Source organism: Asterias rubens, chromosome 3, assembly GCF_902459465.1.
Source record: "Asterias rubens chromosome 3, eAstRub1.3, whole genome shotgun sequence".
Lineage (NCBI taxonomy): Eukaryota > Metazoa > Echinodermata > Asteroidea > Forcipulatida > Asteriidae > Asterias > Asterias rubens.
This window is the reverse complement of record NC_047064.1, coordinates 17,111,226-17,136,425: the sequence shown is the minus strand read 5'-3', so window position 1 is coordinate 17,136,425 and position 25,200 is coordinate 17,111,226. Positions and strand designations below refer to the sequence as shown.

The 25,200-nt window shown below is 39.7% G+C and overlaps 1 protein-coding gene across 1 annotated transcript in view; it reads right to left on the bottom strand.

Moving 5' to 3' along the window:
• Positions 1 to 2,718: 2,718 nt before the first annotated feature.
• Positions 2,719 to 25,200, bottom strand: part of LOC117288113 — a 36,004-nt gene continuing 13,522 nt past the window's right edge. The window contains exons 2-6 of the mRNA XM_033768812.1: positions 19,774 to 19,872; positions 13,177 to 13,298; positions 12,211 to 12,763; positions 10,527 to 10,630; positions 2,719 to 5,769 (exon numbers count right to left, since the gene is read on the bottom strand). Of these exons, the coding sequence (XP_033624703.1) occupies positions 4,793 to 5,769; positions 10,527 to 10,630; positions 12,211 to 12,763; positions 13,177 to 13,298; positions 19,774 to 19,872 (1,855 nt within the window). The 3' untranslated portion in view covers positions 2,719 to 4,792. The remainder of the gene's footprint in view (positions 5,770 to 10,526; positions 10,631 to 12,210; positions 12,764 to 13,176; positions 13,299 to 19,773; positions 19,873 to 25,200) is intronic.

Genomic DNA, 25,200 nt, shown 5'->3' with positions numbered 1-25,200 from the left:
ATATGGGATTTTGAGTTATTGACCGCGATGCTTGTGTTAATTAGCGAACTGATTGAGCGTGTTTTCTAAGCAATGGACTTTAGCAAGTCTTGGGTCAAACCTCGAGGGGCTGATGTGACTCAAACATTATTTCAGTTCTAGTCAGGATATTTTAATAGTCAGGAAATACAGCAAACGGCATAGCACTTCCGGAGAGAGACTGGAGTATATCAAAACGCAACACCACGGGTCAGGGATCCCAACCTTCTGCTTACCAACGTAAGCAGAACGGTTGCGCCATCGGACTCCACGGTCCATGGAAGAGACCATCGTAGTGGAGATCAGTGATGTCACGGGGAGAGTCTTGCTCTTTTTTTATTACACATCTTGCTTTATATGCGGCAGAGGGCGCCCCCTCCTCAAAATGTTCATACTCGACTTCAGAAACCTCCTGGAAAATCCTGTAAATAATTCACATTTTAGTGCTTTGGTGTGAGACTTGGTGTATACCTACCCCCTTCTATTGTGTCCTTATTGTGTTCAGGGAGGGTGAACAGATCTCACAAGACTGTATTCGAATTGGCGTCTACATACAGCTTACGGCTTCGACTGTACGGGCTTACTCTACTTCAACGCATGATGACGCGGAAATCTAGCCGTAGCCGTAGCTGTAGCCGCTAAAACGGATACAGTGAGTGTAAACTATTCGATGGACTGATTGAAGTCTAAAACAAAGATGCCGTTTACCAGCAATCAACTACTGACGAAGTTTGGGGAAATAATCAGAAATGGCACTTAACCATCACAAAGGGAAAAGTTAAAGACAGTTTGATGTTGTGATTGGTTTAAATGTGGCAGATCATGAGTTAGTAATAGTTTCCATGGGCCCGAGAGAATTGCACGCAATAATTGTTTCACGGGTTTCCTTTTGTGTATATAGAACTATAGAAAATATACAATTAGGTTTCAGAATTCATCACTGTATTAACCTATCTTTCTGGAAGTTTGTTTATACTCAGCGCCTTGAGTACCTTGTTTGGTAGATACGTGCGCTACGTAAGACTTCGATATTATTATCATCAAACTGACTTGGCATTTATTTCAATACTTTTACTCTCTGTTCAATATTGGGCCGCTGGATTCGTAAAAGCTTCTCTCATCAAAAGTATTTAAAAATTAGAAAAACAGAAAATCCCATCTTGCACTTTAGCGAAACCGAAAGATGACATGTTAAAAGTGACACCATGGGTGATGTCACATATAGAAACCCCAAAATGGAATCACAATTTACATCTGCAAACACAATGACAGTTAATTTTGATTCTCTTTTGGGAATGTACATACCCCAAACGGTGTATACTTTAAACGCACTGGACTCTATTGGTAATTACTCAAATAATTGTTAGCATAAAAACTTACTCGGTATAAAACAAGCAACGGAGAGTTGTTGATAAAACATTGTGAGAAACGACTCCATCTGAAGTAACGTAGTTTTTGAGAAAAAAAGTAATTTTCCACGAAAACATTTCAATATGAGTTCGAGATCTCAGAATTAGATTTCGAGGTCCTGAAATCAAGCATCTGAAAGCACTCAACTTCTCGTGACAAGGGTGTTTTTTTCTTTCACTATTATCTCGCAACTTCGACGACCAATTGAGTTCAATTTTCCACAGGTTTGTTATTTTGTGCATATATTGAGATATACCAAGTGAGAAGACCGATCTTTGACAATTACCAAAGTGTCCAGTGTCTTTAACACCACGTTCTGTGGTAGGATGACGTTCTAACCAAACTAGCATTGTTTTACGTCCTTCAGTTTCGTATTGTTTTCTAGAATTCTCAGAACACTTTCTAGGTTTTGTTTTGCGTATAACAATTAGCATTGTTTTAAACAATGAAAGAAAACAGACACCAGACGGGAATAATGAAGGTGGATGGTTGGGCGATGATTCTACGGATGTGGGTGCACCCGGAGAGTGAGCTATGTGTCGTTTTGATGCCAACATGATGGCCTTGGTGTCGTTCCCCTCGTTGATTAGGTTGAATACGTGGGAGCATGCATGAAAAATGGCTTCTCATGTAAAGTTAAAGGCATGGGGGACACCTTTGGTTTTTGTCAAGGACCAGTATTTTCACTTGGTGTATCCCAATATAATATGCATATAATAACACATCTGTGAATATTTGGGCTCAAATTGGTCATCGAAGTTGCAAGTGAATAACGAAAGAAAGAAAAACACCCTTGCTGCATTAGTTTGTGTGCTTTCAGATGCACTTATCGAAAAGAGAAGGGGTTTGCCCCGGTGTTCCTGGTTGTGGCTGCTTAATGCGCCGTAGCACCTTGTAAACCCTTATAAGGTGCTAAATAATTTGGTCTCAGAATTCATCACTGCAATAACCTATCTTTCTGAAAGTTTGTGTATACTCAGCGCCTTGAGTACCTTGTTTGGTAGATACGTGCGCTATATAAGACTTCGATATTATTATTTTTATTATTATAACAACAAAAAGGCATCAGCTAAAGTTTTTTGTCATTTGAATGATTTAGTGAGAAATTACTTCTTTCTCGAAAACTACGTTACTTCAGAGGGAGCCGTTTCTCACAATGTTGTATACTCATCAAAAGCTCTCGACTGCTCGTTACCAAGTAAGTTTGTATGTTAACAGGTAAGTTTTAGTAATTGCCAATAGTGTGCCAGTACCTTAAAATCTAAAGTAAAGAACGCCCGAACAAAATAATTAACGTGGTGGTCTAAGTTCTGTTTAATAAAAACGGCTACATAATATCACACAATATACCAGCATTATAATGAATATCAAATTAAATACAAAACAATAGCAGCTCACTGCTTCGACAGTTATTTTAAAATACATTTGTTTGTCTTTAAGCGCCCTCTATTGTTAGCATTATGTTTGTTTCTTGCATTAATATTATACACTTTTATGTACAAGTTTATATAAACATTATACTGTCTTTCTTATTATTGTTAAACTATAAAAATATATAATACAATCCTACAATACGACTTTGTATTTATTGTTTAACTTATAAAACTCCCTAAACTATATCTAACACTAATATTGTGTGGTCTCTGCCAATGACATAATATCGTCCCGTAAAAGGCAAGAAAGAAAATCTTCCCGAAAATCATACAAGTCAGAAACTCAATTTAACCCCCCCTGCCAAAAAAAAGCAAAAAAAAAAAAAAACATGGATAAAGAAACTACACGAACCTCCAGCGAAAATATGAACCAATCGACAGGCTTAAGATTGAATTTTAAAAAACCGGGTCAGATTTTGAGCTGGTAGCTCCGATGCTGTTGATGAACGAAGCATTATATTACGGTCCAAGCCAGTTCTAAAAGGCGATTGAGCTGGACCCAGGGCCTATGAGGGAGATGTGTATAATAACACAAATTTAAGACAATGAAACTACCCGGCACGTCCAAATAAGTAGGCTACATCTATAACCCGTGTTTTGATTTCCGTTGCATGTCAGTTCTTCAATAATCAGCATCCTGGTAGAACCTTACAATGATAATACGATGTATTAGGTTTATCTGAAACGGCTGGACAAAGTGGTACGGGTATAACTCGTCAAGATAACATGAGACTATTCTGTAACACAAGTGTGCCCCAATTATACACAACTCGTTGAATTGATCCACGTTTTGGTTTCCGTTTTGTAAGTTTACATTTCATCCTCGGCATCCTGCTTGAATTGTATTTACAGAATGACTAAATCGAGCGAGGTAGATTTTTGTTTTAGGGGGAATCGAACTTTTATGGCCAAAAACAATAGCCGGAAAAAATATGTGGCGGAAATGACACCAAGCGTGCCGGCAGCTGCCAGACATCTCGTGATATGCCTCTGGGTGCAGACTAGTATACCGCCCTCTGTCTGTCACCCATGACCATTTCTTTGCCCGAGACTTCCTAGCGTGAACCATCGGACGTCACACTTCGATGCTTTAAATAACGCAATAATTATACCAGCCTTGAGCGTTCGTTGGGTACAAAAGCACCTTTGACCTCGTCTCAATTTTACAGGGAGGTTCGCGGTCAATTTAAACATTCATTATACACATACTACACATTGGACAAACAAAAACCTTACACGATGTACAAACATGCAGGCGATCGAAAGTGTAAGCTGACCAAACATTATTATCACCTCGAACCAATCGTAAGACAGATATGAAAAACTCACGTCACTGAATATTTCTCCAATGAAATAAAAATTAAAGCATTGTGTCCAATGAAACCATTGGGCCAGTAAGCCCAGTGCCCGTCTTATCCTTGCGAATAAAGATAGGGGATCAGTCGAGACGTCATGACTTTTAACAGAGGGTGCTTCATTTGACTATTATGCGGCGTCAAAAGCCCGTTTAGTTAGCCTATACCCGTTGCCATTCAATGCATTTCTAAACAACGTTAGCATCATCCGGACAAAGCAGTGGGGACAGCACGAAGTGTTTTTATCTGTTTACAATTTCAGGCCAGTCAATTCCTCTACTCCATGAGCTCATGTCATTTTCTCTGACCGCTTATGGGCTTGATTCTTTTGATACGCACCGTGTGCTCTGAGTTTGAAAAAGAAGAGGCAACAAATTACCCAAGCCCAATGGTCTTTGCGTCTGCAGATTTCATAAGCTCAGTTTACGCCAGGAAACGCACAGATGTTTTACACTTGACCTTCGCTTCCGGTTAGGAAGAGCCACTTAATGTTTCACGTTAGGTCTAAAGTCAAAATGGTTTCCCTTCAGTTCTTGCCTCTAACATGGAGCAAAGTATAAGAAACTTTCGCAGCGTTCAAATCGAGTTGGGAAACTTATCATCAACGAATATTTCGTGACAGCCGAAAATCAAGCCTTTAGTTGTTTCGGTGATGGGTCCTTTGCCAGTCTTACTCATAGCCAACTTCTCATACTTCTTCGAGAAAGATTTGACGAGTCCGCGCGTCGTCGGCCCGCGATTTAGTTTGTCATACTCAGTCTTGAAGGTGTCGCTGAGTGCAAGGTCGAGCTTCCCATAATGGGCCGATGTTCTGTCCTTAGGTATGGTCTCAGAGTAGATATTAGAGTACGCTGGGGAGCTTGTTGCCGATGATTCAGCGCCGCTGTCGGTGCAGTTGTCGTAGATGTTCTCCCTGCTCCCCCGGAGCGAGCTGTAGCCGGAACTCCCGGAATTACTGGCCCGCTTAGCACTGCTCTTGAGGGAGCTCCTGCTCAAACTCCGGCTGAGTGCCTTCCGTGTTCGTTCTCGTTTCGGCGAATCATAAGTCGACCCGGAAGATTTGGAGCGTAATCTTTTTGAGCAGCTCCACGTCATCGCTTTAGACTTGCGCTGTATGTCGGTGTAGATGTGTTGGGATTCGCAGAGTATGTACCGAGGCGGTCCCATGTTGAAATCTCGCGGGATGGTGTGGCTGTTACCATTGGGCACACCGCCCACGTCTGGTGTCGCGTACAGAGTGCTCTCTACTCTTTGATGGACGACAGAGAGCGGCCTTTCCTCGTCACCGCCTGTTGATGTTCTGTTCGAATCTGGTCTCTGTATGATGGCGTACGTGGGGGGCTTTGGTGGCAATTTCCTCTCGTTTTTGTCTTTTTTCCAAGAAGACGTTGATGGTTTCAGAGTCAGCATTTTAGGCATTTTCAGACTCATTGACTTTTCCTTTGCAGATTGTGATGACAGTGCCGGTAACGATTCGGTGGAGTTGTTGAAAGTTATTCCCTTTTGTATGAGCTCTTCGATGTCAGTGTATGGACAATTGCCCCTCCCTTTTCCTGAAATTGAAAAAAAAAAAAAAATAATAAAAAAATAAAGGAACATTTCAGAACATTGGTAAGAAAAAACTCGTCTAAAATCACAGACTCACATAAAATTTTACACGCGGTTTAAAGACAGTAGAAAACATCCCATAGAACATTTATGTGTAAAATGAGTTTTATGATATTGTGAGTTTATCGCTTAGTAAGCGTTTTATTCACTTTTATTTTAAATCGATGTCATGTCAAATGTGTAACCGAGATGGCCGATCGATCGCAAACTTCTACAGGTTTGTTAGTTTATGTATATGGTGCATTACAATAACGTGCTGACACTGCAAGCAACTGTTTTGCAACCAATTCGGAATCATCCTTTCAAGACACTTGGCACTATTGGTAAATGTTAAAGACCAGTCCTCCCACTGTGTGTATCTCAACATGTGCATAAAATAACAAACTGTGAAAATTTGCGAGATAATATTGAAAGAGAAAACACCCTTGTCACACGAAGTTGTGTGCTTTCATATGCTTGATTTTGAGACCTCAAAATCTAGTTCTAATGTCTCGAAATCAGATTCGTGGAAAATTACCTCTTTCTCGAAAACTACGTCACTTCATAGGGAGCTGTTGGTTTCTCACAATGTTTTATCAACCTCTCCCCATTGCTCGTCACCAAGTAAGGTTTTATGCTAATAATTATTTTGAGAAATTACCAATAGTGTCCACTGCCTTTAACCAAACTAGGATTTCATCAAAAAGAGTGAAATCAAACATCAATAATTAAAACTGTTTTTGAATTCACGATTAATGTTCTCACAAATGCACCACCCATGCAAAGCGGAAATCACAAAGTTGACAAATAATCTGATAGTTAGGGATCACCTTTTGTACTAAATAGATGTTTTATTATAAAGTATACGGGCAAATAAACCCAGTTTTAAATTACGGCAGGAAGTGCCTGGTTCTGTCACGGAACATTTTTTGTGTGGGTCTAGGGAGCATTTTGTCTAGACAAGTTGAAACACTAACGACAATGGCTTCAAACACGCTGTATACCGATTTCTCGTGAGGTTGTCAAATAAAAGTACAAGACTCGATAATGACACTGTGAAAGGTGAAGTCTAACAGAACTTTGTCTGGAAAGAGTTGCGAACAAAGTAGAGGTTAAAATGTTGAAAGCAAACTATACACTAAATGGCCATTGCTCGCAACCCCCTCTATAGGCAGCTCTGGGTCCACTCAACTCATTAGAAAGCAAATCGCGTCCCACACAAAAGAACACAGCCCTTTAAAGGCAGTGGACACTATTCCCTTTAAAGGCAGTGGACACTATTGGTAATTACTCAAAATAATTATCAGCATAAAACCTCACTTGGTAACGAGTAATGGGGAGAGGTTGATGGTATAAAACATTGCGAGAAACGGCTCCCTCTGAAGTGCCATAGTTTTCGAGAAAGAAGTAATTTTCCACGATTTTGATTTCAAGACTGTAGATTTAGAACTGCAAGGGTAATTTTTTCTTTCATTATTATCTCGCAATTTCGATGACCGATTGAGCTCAAATTTTTACAGGTTAGTTATTTCATGCATATGTTGAGAAACCCCAACTGTGAAGGCTAGTCTCTGACAATTACCAATAGTGTCCAGTGCTTTTAAATAATTGTTAAGTATCATCGACTTTTAGGCTGAGTTCGGGCGGTGTGTTCTTGGCCCGAGTGGGCTGTTCTCACGCCCGAACGATGAGAACATGACCCGAGAATGATTCACTCGGAACAAGATCACACACCACCTTTCATCGGGGGTTTCGAGAACAACACTTTACAAAATGGCAGCACAACATCAAGAGAATAAGTAAATTAGATGCAAAATGACTCTCAAATAGATTGTTAAAGTTAATATTGATAAGTTGAAAGTTAATAGTCATCCCAAAGAAAATAATGAAAGTGTGGTCTCTTTTCTACTGTCGGGTTTCCAACTGTTAAAAAAAATCATATTTAACTGACGAACCACGTTGTCACATGACCAGTACCGAACCTCTTTTCGTGGCGCTTTTATCACATCGTCGTTTGAGCGGATGAAACAAGAACAGCGATCCGTCTTGTTCTCGAGCATCCAAGAACACACCGCCTGAACTCGGCCTAAGTATATTAAAGAAGTGTGGTGCAATCCTCTAGGCATTAAAAGCCTATACAGCGCCCTCTCGAGTTTTGAACGGAAATTAGGACAACCTTGGACGCTCGAACGAAAGGGTGAGAGATGTGATGAGTCAAATCGGAGCTTCTGCCTTCCCTAAAGGGATAGGCTGACTTTGCTAAAAACCAACTAGTAAACAGTTTTTTTAAGCTTAAGAAACATTTATACCATTGACATAAGAACCATCGGCATTAACAGAGTGAAGTGGGGTCGATTCCTGGTATCACTGTCTTGCAGCTTCGTCATTCGGATGGGACGTAAAGCCGTTATAGATCCCGTAATGCACGTAAAATAACCCAGTACAATCTTTCAAAGAAGAGGTTCGCCAGGTGTTTATGGTATGGTTGGTTGCATATTGCACCACAACAGCTTCTTAACCATTACATGGTGCTACGTAAATAAATGGGTCCTCGAACATAGCTTCGCATAGACCTTATCGCAAATACCAATGCGCAAGCGCAGACTGTTGAATGAGGTGCATTGTGGGATATATATGGATCAAATTTGGATACCAGCTAGACCACAATGCACCTAATTCCAAGCTTTACGCGCGCGCCCCTGTATTTGCGAAAAGGTCTATTTTGTACACACAATTAATGAGAGCCCGCCCTCAATCAGCAGTGGTCTAAATCGGCATTGATAACGGGCTTTACTGAGTATTGTTAATAGTATGATTAAGTTCAACCAATTTCTGTGTCATTTTGACACATACCGGAACACACCAACCCAGAAATGAGTCAAGGCCCGCGGGACCGCGGGACCGCGGAATCCGGGTCAACTCTGCCTGCCCGGGAGTTTTTAATAGTTAAATATTATTAATTTGTCACCTTAAACGGGTGCGTCTCAAAACGCGCAAAACTTGTGTAATTACTTCATGTTTGCAGAGCTACATTGAGTTATGAGGCTCGTTTATGGTTAGACCTTGATTGAATTGCAAGGTGTTTGTTCTGTAATGCAGGGCGCGGTCCACACACCAGTAGCTGGGAGGTTGAATCTTTTGTCCATATGTAAGCAACGTTAAATTTAGTCATAAAGAAATCATTTAATTTCTCGAATACATGAAGAAGTTTAACTAGCCTGTTTAATTCGAGATTATGGGTTTATTCGAGATTATTAGGTAGGATGTTTAAAACTAACATATCCACACATAAAACATGGTGTCCAAGGATTTTTATGTTGTTTTTCTCACAAACAAAAAGTTACATGAGTACGTTGATTTAATCGATTTTGAAATGGTGGCCCAGAAAACCTACTTCAGAATAGAGAGGAGGCAAGAGTGCCATGATAATGTCAGAATGTCTTTAGCTCCTCAACAACGTACAAACCATACATCAACTGAATAACTTGACAAGCCACTCAAGAGAGCAAGGCGGCAGTCATTTCGTGTGAACGCCCTCATTTTCCAAACACTTCCAAACTGCCTCCTTTCCCCTTCCACATTCAAAAGCCTTCATTTTCAGAACCAATTAAGTCGAGCTCTTGTTGTACACAAACGTCCAGGACAATCCAAACTCATTATCTCTCACGAACATACGTCGAATACACCCTGTTAGGTTAACGTCTTATAGCCACAGGCGCTTCCGATTTTCACTGTGGCCTTTTTAAATACTTACTTCCCGGTTTTCCCCACAAGATTTTTGTGTCTAAAAGATGAAGAAAAGTCCATAATTTTAATAGGTACTCTCCACTCGCCAATCTGAAGAAACCAGAACGAACGTTAACTAGCCATGACAGTTCTTCACAGATTGCCTAAGCTTATATTACCTGGGAAGGAGCAGTTACGAGGGTGAAATAGGACATGAGGTTTGATCCCATCACTCATCGACGAGGCGGTTACTAGACCTCTCTCTCTACTTTGTAAAACCCAGGAACCAGTGCCGACTTCCTTTGCACTAATTTACACAGAGACCCCCTCTGCTTCAAATCAAGATGACACTTTTGATCGCTGCTCAACCATGTTCTCCCCTCGTAGTACTTTCTGGTTTGTGATTGATTGTTTCAGTGAGTATGTACAGCCAAATTCATTGCGTGGTTTTGGCTGTTTCAATGTTGGAATCATCCAAGTCCAAAACCAAATTGGTCCAAAACCTCCTCACGTCATGAACATTACCAATGTTGAGAGAGTTGCAAGGCTTTCTTATATCCACGTAGGTCTCATTTCTGTATTTTTGTAGACACTATCTAGGTCACAGCAAGACCCAACACATTGTCCTCACATAAGCTGTGTCGCAGACATGATGAAAATGATGGGTGGAGGGCGAATCCCTCCATAGAATACCACTAGGAAATCGGGGAGCTGATGGCGCGGCATAAGAGATATCTAAAACTACTTTTGAAACGGATTTGATCCGGGACCGGATTTGAACCGGGTCAGGAATGGATCCGGATCAGAAATTGATTCGGATCAGGGGTCAGGAGTTGATCCGGATCTGGGGTCAGGGGACAGGAATCAATCCGATCAGGACTCAAGCTACTCTGTCTGGAGTTTGGGTCATAGAAATCCATTAGTGCTGACCCCAACTTTGATCCAGGTTCTTTGGGATGAGTCAAGAAATAACCCACAAACTGTTTTCGAAACTGACCTTTCTTTGTAGGTTCCCTGAGCATCTTCATTTGCCCGGAATTGATGGACTGGGCGAAAGCCAAGAGCTTGGACTTGCGAATGGAGCTAGATCCGGAACGTGTACTGTAAGATAAATGGTACCAACAAATAAGAGAAAGGACATTAGTCAGCCACAGAGAAAATAAGTTTGTCTTACTCTCACAAAAATACAATAAAATAATCTCCAGCATTCAGAAGAACAAATTATTTACCGAAAGTAGCATATTAAAAGGAATTATCATAGAACAGCAGAACGAAATAATACAAAATGCTTATGGTTCAAGACTTACGTATGGTGAGTTAAATGTTTAGGCCTACAAAGGATAACAACTTTTTTGAACTTTATTCTAAACTACATTCTCGAACTCTTAAAGGCACTAGACACTATTGGTAATTACTCAAAATAATTATTATCATAAAACTATTCTTGATTACGAGTAATGGGGAGAGGTTGATAGTATAAAACATTAGGATTAAGTATAAAACATTGGGAGAAACGGCTCCCTCTGAAGTGCAGATGTAGTTTTCGAGAAAGAAGAAATTTTCCACGAAGTTGATTTCGAGACCTCAGATTTAGAACTTGAGGTTTCGAAATCAAGCATATGACAGCACACAACTTCGTGTGACCACGGTGCGGAAAGCGTTTTTTTCTTTCTTTCATTAATATCTCGCAATTTCGACGACCGATTGAGCTCAAATGTTCACAGGTTTGCTATTTTATGCATTGGTTGAGATACACCAACTGTGAAGACTAGTTTTTACCGATAGGGTCCGGTGTCTTTAAACAAAAATGAAACAATTATTTTAAGCATGTTTGTTAGAAATAATGATTGTCTGTTTTCCCCTAGACTAATTGATGTTAAGTCCTACACGTATTCCAGAATTAACTTGTCCCTCAACAATCAATCTTTTGGAGGTCAAGACCTGTAGGCAGTCGTCCGTGAGTTACAGTCATATCCGATCATGTACCACAAATAATATTTAAAACATAAAGCATCATCAGTAAACGGTAACAAAACGTAATTATTAATACCAATATATACACAGGTATTATATGGAGAAAACATCAATGGAACCTTTTAATAACTCCGGATTTAACCCCAGGAGTTCCAGCGATACAGGAAGGTTTCACTAGTTACTGGCAAGCCAAACATGTTTGATTGACGAAGGGAGGGTGTTGAAAACCTCAGAACCTAGCACAGACTGTTAGCATGACATGTGTAAGCCTGCTATAAAAATACCAGATAGCTCCACTTTATGAAAGGGTAAGATTAGGGCCCAAGTTCATAGAGCTACTTAAAGCAGAAACAATTGCTTAAAAATAATTTGCTGCTTGGCATAAATGAGCAGGGTATCAGTCACAACCTACATGTGACATAGTAGTTTGGCTGGTAACCTTTTTATGGTAAGCATGACTTTGTTGTGATGAGCTATTGTTCGTGCTTTAGCAGCTCCATGAAATTTGACCCTTGGGTAGGTCTGTATGTTTGTGCAATTTTGTGCATGACTTGTATGAAATGTATATCAAGCCCTAAACAACCCTCTTTGAACTGCCCCCCTCTTATAAATGTAGAATGGTTCAGTCTAGGATACCAATGACTTTGACGTGAAAATATAAACAGCGCCAAACTTAACTGCATTAAAATCAGAAATGATTTACTTACCTTTGGAATAATGGAATCCCGATAATTCGATTGTCTATATGTCGACGCTGCCTGTACATCAGGAATATCACCACGAATGCAGCTAAGGACAGCACCGCCACACCACATAACATGCCAGTCAAAAACATCATCGGTGAGTCTTGATGATGGGGCGGCTGTTTATCGGGAACAGCACCCCCGTACCCATTGCCGTCCTTGGTTCCACCATGGATGGCATCGTCTACGTTCCGGGTTTTGCTAGTTCCGTCTGTTCCGGGCCTGCTACCCCTTCCACCGCCCTGATCGCCTCGCCTGCCAGCTCCTCTGTACCCCCCGGCCGTTGTCCCGTCGATGTAGACCCTCCTCTCCCCTCCCGTCTTGCCGCCCCATGTTCGGCCATCTGTTGAACCGTCAGTCCCGGGTAAGTCACCGTGCCAGGTTGTTACTCCTGGCCATGACACCGGGTGATTGGGCTGACCGTCATGTGAGGTAACGACGCCACCGTTAAACTTCGTACCACCAGTCGCCGTCCCTCTTGGCACTGAAGTGGTCAAACCACTAGCTGCTGCAGTATCTACAGAACAACATATACACGTCTTGAATTGAGACTATGTATTTTATTAATTTATTATGAAGCTCCTAATTCTGTTTTCCATGAAACCTTAGATTAATGCAAAACCAATGCTATTAATCTTTCTGCGTGCTGGTATTTACCCCAGCCTTTCGGCGACATCTAAAAAATGTAACTACCCTTTAAAGTGAAATCTTTAGATGATTGTTTTATTGTGTACATCCATATGGATAAAGGAAGAAAACAAAAACGAATAATTCCAAATAGCACAGGTATACATTGCCTTTAAGGATGCCATAGGGCACTCAGAGTAAACGAGGGCAACTCTTATGACATAGAAAATAAGGTTTATAACCAATGAGCATTCTTCCAACAGAACGATTCCTCACGAAAATGTCGGAAATGATGTAACAAACCTGGCAAGGCCGAGGAGGGCAAGACGCACCGGGTTCCTTCCTGAATCCACCCGGTACAGCACTCTTGCATGACCCGGTAAACGGTCCGAGAAACTTCCCGGTAATTCCGAACGTACACCGTCCTGCAACAGGTAAACAAATCAACACAAAATAAATATATAATGTGGCCTAAGGTGGACATTTAAGTGGCAAACAAACCCCATTGTGACAACATAGGGATGAAGATATTATGGATAGTAGGCCCTATATACTTTAAAGCACGAGGACAACATTGTTAATTGCCAAAAAATACAGCATATGCACTTTATGTGAGCAATGAAAAAACCTGAGAGAGTTTAAACTCAATTGCTAAAATTATACCAAAGAGTATGTTTTCACTGTTTCCAAAGTGTTGCTTCATTCGTTTCTCAAAAACTGTAGCAAGATTATTTCAAGGGAAGTTGCCCATTCCCACGGACATCTTTGAACCGTGTATTGTTATATGTTAATCTGTAAACTGTTCTTTTATTCAATTATAGCTAATATTGAGCACCGCCCTTTCAGATTGAACAAGGAAGACCAGTCTTCTCACTTGGTGTATCTCAACATATGCATGAAATAACAAACCTGTGAAAATTTGAGCTCAATCGGTCGTCAAAGTTGCGAGATATTAATGAAAGAAAAAACACCCTTGTTGCACTATGGTCACACGAACTTGTGTGCTTTCAGATGCTTGATTTCGAGACCTCAAGTTCTAAACTTGAGGTCTCGAAGTCAAATTTGTGGAAAACAACTTCTCGAAAACTACGTCACTTCAGAGGGAGCTGTTTCTCACAATGTTTTATACTATCAACCTCTCCCCATTACTCGTTACCAAGTGAGGTTTTATAATAATAATTATTTTGAGTAATTACCAATAGTGTCCACTGCCTTTAAAGATTGAAAATTCAGTCAAATTTCCTCTTAAAGTTAAAAGAGACTCTCTTTGTTGACCTGTTGCCAAAACATTAATCAAACCAAGCAACAGCAGGCTATGGAAATGTCAGCAGACCTACTTGTCCTAATCTAAATCCATCTCATCATACATAACAACAGAGGGAGCTGTCTATATTAATCAATCAGTTACACCCCGCAGAGTGACAGCTGCTATGTCTTCTTGTCAAAAGTTACCAACATCCATTGTTAAAAACAAAATGATAAAAATAAAAATTCTCGACAGGATCTGGGCTGAATTTACTTTTGCATCAATGTAGATGTCTGTCGTGGTTATCAAAAATAGGATCTTGTTGGACAAGGTCCAACAAAACACGTGCCCACCTTCATAGAGCTGCATACCACCGGGGGGGGGGGGGGGGGGGTAGTGGGAGAGTTGGCTCTTGAATGTACTGAACTATTTCATTTGTGCGTTTTCTGATCAGGGGCTACGCCACCTCGACCCTGTTGAGTATTACAAAAAGAAGAAAAAAAACCGAAAAAAAACCGAAAAAAAAAACCGGGGAAAAAAAACCGAAACAAAAAACCCAAAGTCCGCGGTTTTTAACAGATCCGAACTCCCCTTGAATGAGGAAAAACCCTACTGGCACAGAGCACATATTCATGAGTCATTCCACTTGGGGATATCAATAGAAAAGCACGTGACGTCGACATGCCCCGGAGTTCAATTCCGAACAGACTGTAAATGTCTCAGACAGTTCCCCCACTACTGATCCATGTAACTGTCCATAGCAAAAATATATAAATTTATGGGGTTAATAGTTTTTTTCCACCTAATGAAATATAGAAGAATGAAACACCAAAAAAAAAAAAAACCCAACGAGATGAGAGTAAAAATGAAACATCCTTGACCGGTTGGTCACGGGGTCCTGTTCAGAGGAAGACTGCAACCCGATACCAAAGGTGTGGAGATGGGAATGATGTGGTCATATATATGATACACCAGAAGTATGTGTTCCAGCCTGTAAAAATGGACTATTGCAGCTAGCAGCTGGAGTGGAACTAGTTGGTTAAAACAAGTTAGAGACAGATTGTTTAAAAGCATCTATTGCAATTATCTTTACAAATTTAGATTTGGGAACTTCTCAAAATTATTCTCATACATACTCAAAGTTTACACACACACAGTTCACAGCACAGTTAGTTTGTTCATAACCTCAAACTTCACAAAACCTACGGCCAAATGTCCTATCAGAAGGCTAAAGCAATATCTTGCTCAAGGATACAACTGTCACGACCGGGACTCGAACCCCCACTCTGCTTAAATCAGAAACACCCTGAGTCCGGTTCTCTTCAATTACTCGGAAACGACACTCCAAAACATAATAATATGGAAGTCGTTGTTATAACCAAAACCCTGTTTTCGTTCAACGAGTTATTTCGTGGTCGGCGTTCAACCCTGGTCATTTCTCTAGCGAAATGGAGAGACATTTGCCAAATTTATTGAAAGGAAATTGAACGGACAATAACTCCTTTGAAAGTAAACGCTTAACACAATTTCAAACCATGAAGACCTAGACGGTGATTATTTGCCAGAGCTTTGTAGTTACCCAAGAGACAGAAAGTTCCCGTAAAAAAAAAAAAAAAAAAAAACCTGAGTCAGAAGGAAACATCTTTGACTCCGTGTCCAAATGAATTTTGTGTCTGACTCATTATGCAAGGCGGGTAACATTTCATACCAATGAACTACAAAACTACATCACATGTTTTCCCTGTGTGGTAGTCAGTACCCCGGGGTCCAATTTGAAGGCCTTACGAGGCGCACTGTGGCAGAAGGTGTGCTGCTGTAACGTAGGTTTTCCCGGGGATATGAGTAAGACTTGATACAAATCCCTCGTGTATAAGAACGCGATGTGCCGCCAAATGTTCTTGTTTGATGGAATGAATAAGACGCACGATTCTATGATAAGCCTATTAGCCACATTTTGACTGACTATAGTAGGAGGGTGTCAATGGAAAGATGCAAAGAAAATGAGTTTCGTTCTGATCCACGTGTCTCTTAAACATGTGAGCAGTCCATTTCGCAAAGATAGTCCCAACTTACAGGAGGTACATACTTAAGGCTAGTGCTAAGTAATAGGATGAGCAACTCGTCCTAACTCGAGATAAGACTAGTCTTGGATCGGTCGAGTTGGTCTTTGAAAAGCATTATGTAACCGTTTGTTATCCACACAAACATGCCTCGAAATTGTGCGGTTTTCCTTTTACCTCGTCGACTAACACGGTCAGCCATTTATGGGAGAAAACTTTTTGACACCCATAAATGGCCGACCGTGTTAGTTCCCAAAGGAAAAGGAAAACCACGCAATTTCGAGGCAATGTTGTGTGGATCGTTGTATTCTACTTTTAAAACATCTTTCTAGTCATATGCATTTTATAACAAACGGTTACAAATGTTTTTTATAGACCAACTCGTCCGATCCAAGGCAACGTGTTCCTTTAACTCTTTGTGAAATCCACCCTTGGTCGAATATAACGCTACGGTTTTTTAACAGAGTAATTAATAGGGATTACGATTCCGAAAGTTCTCTACAAAAACGCCATTCAAATTTGAGTTAATAGTGAACAAACATTGCGCTTGGCCATTTTTAAAACTCGCGGGGTGTGCTCTGTTTTTTATACGTCTAACAAACTTTGTTTCCATGCACGATTTTAAAAGTTGCACTGGAAATTAACACTTGTTGTGAAATATGAAGATAGTTTTCGTCCAGAGGTTAATTTTTGTCTATGGTTTACCTTTCAACTTTCTATTTAGGCCTACTCTTTCTCTAGTGTACGGTTTAACACATTTTTAACATGCATTGTATTTTATGTTGGTGGGTTTTTATGTAAAAAAACATTCCATGGAAATTTCCCATGCAGGGACAATAACGTTTTACTGTACTGTATTGTATTGTATTAAAATCTTCTTAATTTGATGGTCGTGGCATTTTCCCAGCTATGACCGCTCTCCTTAGAGCTACCAGAACAAATTACTTGGCATCTGCTCAAAATACAAGATGAATGAGCGTCTAGTATTAACAATTTGTAAATCTGTTTTATCAGGCATCGTTTGACGAATAGTTACCTTAGTTAGTGTTGGCATATCTTACAACGTCCGTGTGCTGATAACGCGTGCACTGTATAAAAGGGACGGTGTAGCTTTGGTGTGTTCGTCCAAACCATTAAAACTAGCGCGTGAAATTCGATTGTTAAAGTTAGTGTCCATGTTTTCACAGAGATCTATATAAACAATGTTCTTTTTATTTCTGTTGGTTTCTAGGATTTGCAAGGGAGATCATTTTACATGGGCCAAGTTCGTGTCACTGCATGGTTACCGAAAATTATAACGCAGGTCTGGATTTTCCAGAAGGCAAAAGAGGCCATGACCTCTGTTGCCCCTGGTCTTGGCCGTGGTGCCAATATACTTTTAAGATATTCTAATGTAAGTGCCCTTTGCAAAATGAAAATGGCCTGGTCCTCTCAAATAATAAATTACGAGCTGGATCACGGTCACCACGGGGCACCACTGAGTCTCTGCGCTGTTTGATGAAAGCTCGCAAAAGAAGCATTGCCAAATCACCAGTAAAAACCCTTGTTAAAGTGTGTTTTCTGCCCCTTTTACGGTAGGCAGAGTTATGAGCTTGTTTCTAGATGGATCTGAATTCTTCATTCTCGGATCAGTGACAAAACCGGGAAAGGAGGGGGGGGGGCTCAGAACCATGCCCCATTGCCTCCTAAATGAGATCGAAACAAATAAAAATGGTAAAAATGCACAAGCTATTGTCACATTGGCCCCTTTTAAATTGATATGACTTTGTCCCCACGTCCTCCTAAATGAAAAATGTCCGGTTACACGACCATCTCGAACAGATTACAGTATTTAAAAAAGAGAATGTTGGTATATTCTGTGATGTTTCCAGCCTGCCCCAGCATATTTCTACCAACTTCACACCCCAAAGCACGCACATCGCGATCCATCTCTTTAAGTTTCATCCCCGATATCCCTGATCTTTCAAGACTCTAACATGTCTTCAAGATATTAAATGAAGCGAGAACTCCGAGCAAACAGAACCGTTATCGACTCAATCAAAGGAAGAGCTTTGTCAACGAGATCTGATTGCATCAATGAATCACGGCCAAGTGGTTGCTGCATCAACCCTTCTTAAAGGCACTGGACACTATTGGTAAGTACTCAAAATAATTGTTAGCATAAAAACTCACTTGGTAACGAGCAATGCAGAACTGTTGATAGTATAAAACGTTGTGAGAAACGACTCCCTCTGAAGTAACGTCATTTTCGAGAAAGAAGTTACTTCTTAATATAATATATGACTTTGATTTCGAGACCTCAGAATTAGACATTGAGGTCTTGGAATCAAGCATCTGAAAGAACACAACAAGGGTGTTTTCTTCTTCCAAAATATCTCGCAACTTCGACGATCAAATGAGTTCAAATTTTCACAGGTTTGTTACTTTTGTGCATATGTGGAGATACACCGAGTGAGAAGACTGGTCTATGACAATTACTGAAGGTGTCAAGTGTATTTAAAGGAACATTGCTAACAAAACAGTTGCTGTCAGTGTAAAGCACTTTATATTATCCACCATACGAATAAACTGACAAACCTGTTGAAGCTTGAGGTCGAACGGCCATCTGCGCCACGAGAAAATAGTGGCAAACCGAGTACACATTTTGCATGACATCGATTAAAAGAAAACATGAACAAGCGCTCACTAGGCGATAAAGTCCAAACGGGAAATTAGTTTTGTTTGTTTCTCATCAGATATGACCTTTCAGACTGAAATATTTAAGGGGAAGTTTTCTACTATCATCATCATTAGACCGAGGAAGTTTTATGTGAATCTGTGATCTTAGACGATTTACTTTCCTAATGTAATGTTCCTTTAAAATATTACATCAGTTTGGTTCTTCCTTCTCGAGAGTTTTACGCTCTGGATTCTTGAGCGAAGGTGACATTTCCTTTCCACATTTCGGTGGCAATGATGTTTGTATTTCCAGCAAGGAAGATTAACCAATTACGGAATCGGATTGACGTCTCTGATGAATATGGATGTTGTATGTTGTAAGTAAACCGCACATTCAATTCAATTACATTTTGTTTCTGTGCTGTCACTATAAGTTATAAATACACCGGCAACTGTTACATACTAAATTTGGAATTGAATTTGATAAGGAGGTTTTTCTAAGATGTGGTTTAAAGAATGGTATTTTGGACAGCATTGAGCTTTTGAGCATGGGTTTTGTACTTCAACCTGTTGACAGTCATGAAAATAAATAACAACAAGCACGAGGACCTACGGTTAAGATTTTAAATGAAGAGTTAATTTTCCACGTAACTCCAAACACTTGTGGATTACCAACACACTGATGTTAGAATAGACATAGTCAATGGGCAATTTTATTGGGCAGCGGCCTTACCAGGTTATTTGTATTTGGTCACAAAATTCTATGATTGGGAAAAGTTTCCGAAAACAATACATTTCCCTGGTAAGTCTGATGCCATCCAGCGTCATCAAAAGTCCCCCATTGAAGAAAACAAGAATGATCGCACGCCACGTAATCACGTACTATTTAAAAATCCCGCGCTATATGACGTCACGACTATATAAAGATTGTGTTACCTGTATTTGCTACATCTTCCCTGCAACCCGCATATTGTGGTGTATCTAATCGTCTGCGTCTTGGTTCCAGTCAGCGGAACTCGGGTGATCTCAGTCGCACTGTAAGGAAGAAGAATTGAAAAGAAGTTGTTAGAAAGGTACAAGATGGGTTTCTGAAAGCAGTTTGCTTTAACTTCGTTGGAGTCTGTACAACTGCTGACGGTCAGACATTGACTTATAAAAATAAATGTCACGTCTGAAATTATAATATTCAAATCGCCTTTTGAATACATTGTACATAAATGTGAACCTGCTTTCCCTTGAATGTCTTTCTCCATTTTAAAAACCACTATTTGTACTTGTACAGTTAAAAGAGCCGAACGTCATTTTTTAAAACTGATCATGACACAAAGACTTAAAAACAAACTGTTACGCTGTGTATCTTTGGATATTACTTAAAAGATTCACAATATTAATTGCTAGCAATACAAATGGGCACATGGCATAAGATGGTACACACACTTGACAAGATAAAAAATACACATCAAAACCAGTTGACCTCCTCCGATTAAAATTGAACTTTGTATATTTTAATAGTTTCCATGGTTTGGCTTATAAATATACGGATGGAGCTTAATTCTGTCTGGTTCATATTAACCGTATAATCCCTACAGTCCCTTAGGACGACCCCGTCGAGGATCGAATTTTAGGGTCAGTTCTGCCCTAGAGATACACCCTCAGGCAAACATCTGTCAGTATAAAGCTAATCATGTACTTAACATTGACTAGACATTCCTAAATGACCACAATGACATACGAACAAATTGGTTAACCTAGATTCCTCTTTCTCTAGAAGACGATCAGAACATACTGATCGAAACGTCAAGTTGAAACGAACGGTTCTTTTCAGAACCACTCAAACTCATTTAGAGATTCATTACATGGTGTTACCGCAAACCTTAGTTTAACCTAGATTCATACAGTAAAGGTGTTTGTGGGTTAATGTAGAACTGCTCATGCCAAATCTTCATCAATCTAATTTATAATGTGCAGTGACGTCATTTTGAGTATAGCGCCCACGCCTTGAGGGCTAAAATAAGGTTAATCATTGGCCAAACCTGTGAGACACGCCCCAAAACTGTGTTGCTTGTATAATTGACCACTAATGGACACGTCACACGAGACAAATTACAGACAATCAGTTCCAAGCAATCTCCATCGAAGGAAACTCATACACATTTTCCATTTTCTATTTTTTTGTTCCTATTGGGGAGAGTGAGGTACAACTAGAAGGATGTATCGCTGCCAAAGGGTTCCTTGTCTTTGGTTGCCTCAAAGTTGCCTTGGAAAATTGCCCTATGTGGCATGACCTTAAAGACACCGGACACTATTGGTAATTGTCAAAGACCAGTCTTCTCACTCGGTGTATCTCAACGTTTATGCATAAAATAACAAACCTGTGAAAATTTGAGTTCAATTAGTCAATTAGATAAGAATGAAAGAAAAACACCCTTGTCACACGAAGTTGTGTGCTTTTAGATGCTTGACTTCGAGACCTCAAGTTCTAAATCTGAGGTCTCGAAATCGAATTCTTGGAAAATTGTTTCTTCCTCAAAAAAATAAATTACTTCAGAGGGTGTCGTTTCTCACAGTGTTTTATATTATCAATCTCTCCCCATTACTCGTTACCAAGAAAGGTTTTATACTAATAACTAGTTCGAGTAATAAGACCAATAGTGTCTACAGCCTTTAAGGTTGCGAATGATGACGTAAATGCATAAATTCTATATTATTATGCAGTATTTAATACATAAATTTTCACAAAACAAGATATGGAGGAATCAGTGTTTACAGTTGTCAGCCATTGAATCCAGCAACCAGATCAGCCTGTACTAAATATGCTATTATTTTTTAGATATAAATAAGTTGCACTAATTGATGACCATCAAATTGACCAAACCCCCGGATTAAGACGTCTTTGATTAATACAAGATTTGATGACAAATGAATGACTCTCTCTAAAATATAACAAACCATTTGTTCCATAATTATTATATGCTTAAGTGGATTATTTCTCACACAAGTATCGGTAATACGACATGGGATTTTTAGGGTCTCTACTGCGGACTTGAGGTGACCACTCCATCGTGCCTCACCCTGCCGTGAAGAATGCGACAGCGGCCCAGGCAGGACGACGTGCTCGTCACGGTGCAGGAAATACCTCGTAAACAAGCATTTCGTGGATCCATCTGCGTAAAACGTTTCGACGGCAACCTGGACTGTGAGAAATATGTATTGACCTCCCTCCCATGGAGTCTCCAAAACAGTCACAAATGTTTGAATTTTGTTGTATTATATCCAGAAAGGAATATTGAGGATAACGACTGATAAGATGAACAATTAACTGCAAAAAGTAGATCTTATTGTCTCTCTTTCTAAATACATCACGTTTTCTTTCAGATAATATCGAGCTATCAAAAAGTACTCAGTACGACCACAATGTAGAGTTTTATGAAGTTATGGTCCAGGTTTTGAGATAATAAAGAATATGAATGAATGATTTTATGCACGTGAAGTTTTATTGTGCTTGATCGATTCTTAAAAAAAATATCACCATATTACTTTTTTCAAACGGAACTTTGTTTTGGAATGATTGGTAAAGAGATAATGTAAAAAAATGTGACGAGTGACATTTGGTCGAATAAAGATGATTGACAGCAACTCCATAAGTTATGAATCATGAACGATATTATAACAAATTTGGACAAATTAAAGCTGTCCTAAAACCACCAAATAAAATATCTGGGACTTGTTAGAATATATTTTTCCGGGTCATCAAACATCGATGTTTCAATTTTTTTACCGGTTGTTCGCAAAACCGTCACTCAAAATTAAGAATGACCAAACCTGGCCCAACTCAACGTAAAATAAATTCTAGTCGTGACATGATGTCCGATAATTAATAATATCCACTTGATTAATTATCACTGACTTTATCCAAGTGACTGTATTCAAAGAGTAGGGGATTGATATGAAGAAGGATTGGATAACATCAGGCTCTGCCCAAATCTGCGAGATCGTGATACGAAGCAGGGACCCGAATCAGGGACCCCACTCCCCGGGGGAAAGAGACGCGATAGACGGGCGACAACTTGCCCCGAATCCCTGGCGACTCGTGTCTTCGGAAGATAACGAAAGGCAACGTCAACTTTTTTTTTGGCAACGAGAAAAAATCCACATCGTCCAAAACTGTTTTATTTATAGTTTTGTGTGGAAGATCGGTGCACGACTGTAGTGTCAAAAATAGGTGTTCTATTTTTAAAAGAAGTAAATAATTTTATGACATGTCTGAACAAAAACTAAATCTTACTTAGGGATTTTTTTCTTCTTCTGACAGCTTACAGTACACAGGTCGTAATAACATTAATGATACACATAACTGACAGGATAAGTGAGGTATGAGAAGGTATACATTTTGTCATGGTAGCGAGCTTCCCTTGAAATATTTGGTCTTGAAGTGTTAAAGTTGTTGAGAAATTAGTAAAAACAACCAAGTTTGATCTCGAGAAATCCAAACTAGCTGCTCAAAAAAAAAAAGAAAAAAAAAAAAAACCCTCTGAATTGGCCGCTCATTTGTCAAAATTACCAAGGAAACCTACAATAATAAAACAACCGTTTCACATTCTCAGCTCATTTACATCGACTGTGCACGCAACAACCTGACGCACATCGGGCGTTTTTACCGATTCAACTTATTAGAGACAACTTAAATTTGACCTCTTTCTTGACCCTGTTATAATAATTTGATCCCTCTTCAGTTACAGTAGCCGCTGGGTTTGCAGAGAGTGTGGTTATCTCTTGCCATTTTGATTGGCTGATTAATTTAACTTAACCCCCTTATGGTCTAAATACAGCAACGGGGCACACGTGGAAGTAAAGTGGGGATCAAGTGGGACTTTGTGGTTCTTAAAACGTATTTCCCCCTTTGCGTGAATACACGTGTTGCTGCGAGCACTTCGGGGTTGTTTTGTCATGTTTTAAAACAGAGGCTTACTTTGAGTGGGCTGCTGTCAATTTATTGGGGAGATTTTCTTTTGACCGTCAAGCAACACGATTCACGAACTAAACCGCGAGTTGTTGTAAACCATTTTGTAAGAGCCGGACCCATCTCTAGAAGAGAGTCTTTTTTTGAGTGGAGCTGTCAAATTGTTTTGTGAGACCATCTTATTGACGGTCAAGCAACAAGATTCACGGACTGAACTGTGAGTTGTTGGAAGCCAATTTTGTAAGAGCCGGGCCCATTTCTAGAATAGTTTTTTTGGGGGATTATCTTTTGATTGCCAAGTAACACGATTCAAGAACTGAACCGTACGTTGTTGTAAACCATTATGTAAGAGCAGGACCCATCTCTAGATTATAGGCTGACCCGGAAACGGGTTAATTAAAATAGAATTTGAACTGTCTGCGTCAGTTTGACATATTATTTCCGAGTCGGTTTTACTTATTTCCTTGCTCAAACTGTAATTTTTTTTAATCTGGGTAACTTTTTGACCCAGAAGTGTTTAGAGTTTACTTATTATAAGTAAAGTTACAAAAAGCTTGCTTTGTTAGTAGTTAAATTGCGCTGAAATCATGCAGAATTATTACAAAGCGCACAATAAACTATCAGAAGCGAAATACGAGATAGGAAACAATCCATTATGTAAGTTAGTTGTACACAGGGTCACTACACTGTTTTGCTTGAAAACTAAGGATTTTAAATGATCGCCTGTCACCCCAAAATCATTTTGTTCAATCCCTTTAAAGTTGTTCTTAAATCCTATTTCAATCACATCTGTTTCGGCAGAACAAAATTAAGTTACTGAATTTTTCCAAAAGGAAGTCAGCAGTTAAAGTTTTAAGCCCATTTAAGACGTATTCCCCTCTCTTAAACTATAACTGCAAAATATCTCCACAGATAGCCCATTGTTGTATATTGTGTACAACACATGCATGACATGGCCATTGTACTTTGTCAATACTATAAATCGAATTCATTCACTTCTAAATTAACACATAAGAACGAAAGCGGCTTGAAAAAGCCACTGTCCGGATGACAGTGTCTGGGGATCGAGATTATTTACAGATTTTGGCTGATGATGATCGAGGTTGGTTGATGTTTAGCGGAAAGGGTGTCTGTATGGGTAAACATGCACATTATATTGGGCGCCCCTCTCGTTTGTTTCTGCGTGATTGTTGCGGACACTTTTATTTGTCAGATTGAGAATGCCTTGAAGAAGTAGTTGAAGGAAATTCTTGTTATAATCTAAATCGTATCTTAATTTGTACTAATACTGTAGTTCACAATGAATCTGCAAAAAAACACACTGAGCAGCTGAGTAGGCAAACAAAGTAGTCGATGTACTTTTAGTATAGCAAACATTCTATAAATAATTCACGCCTATTTAT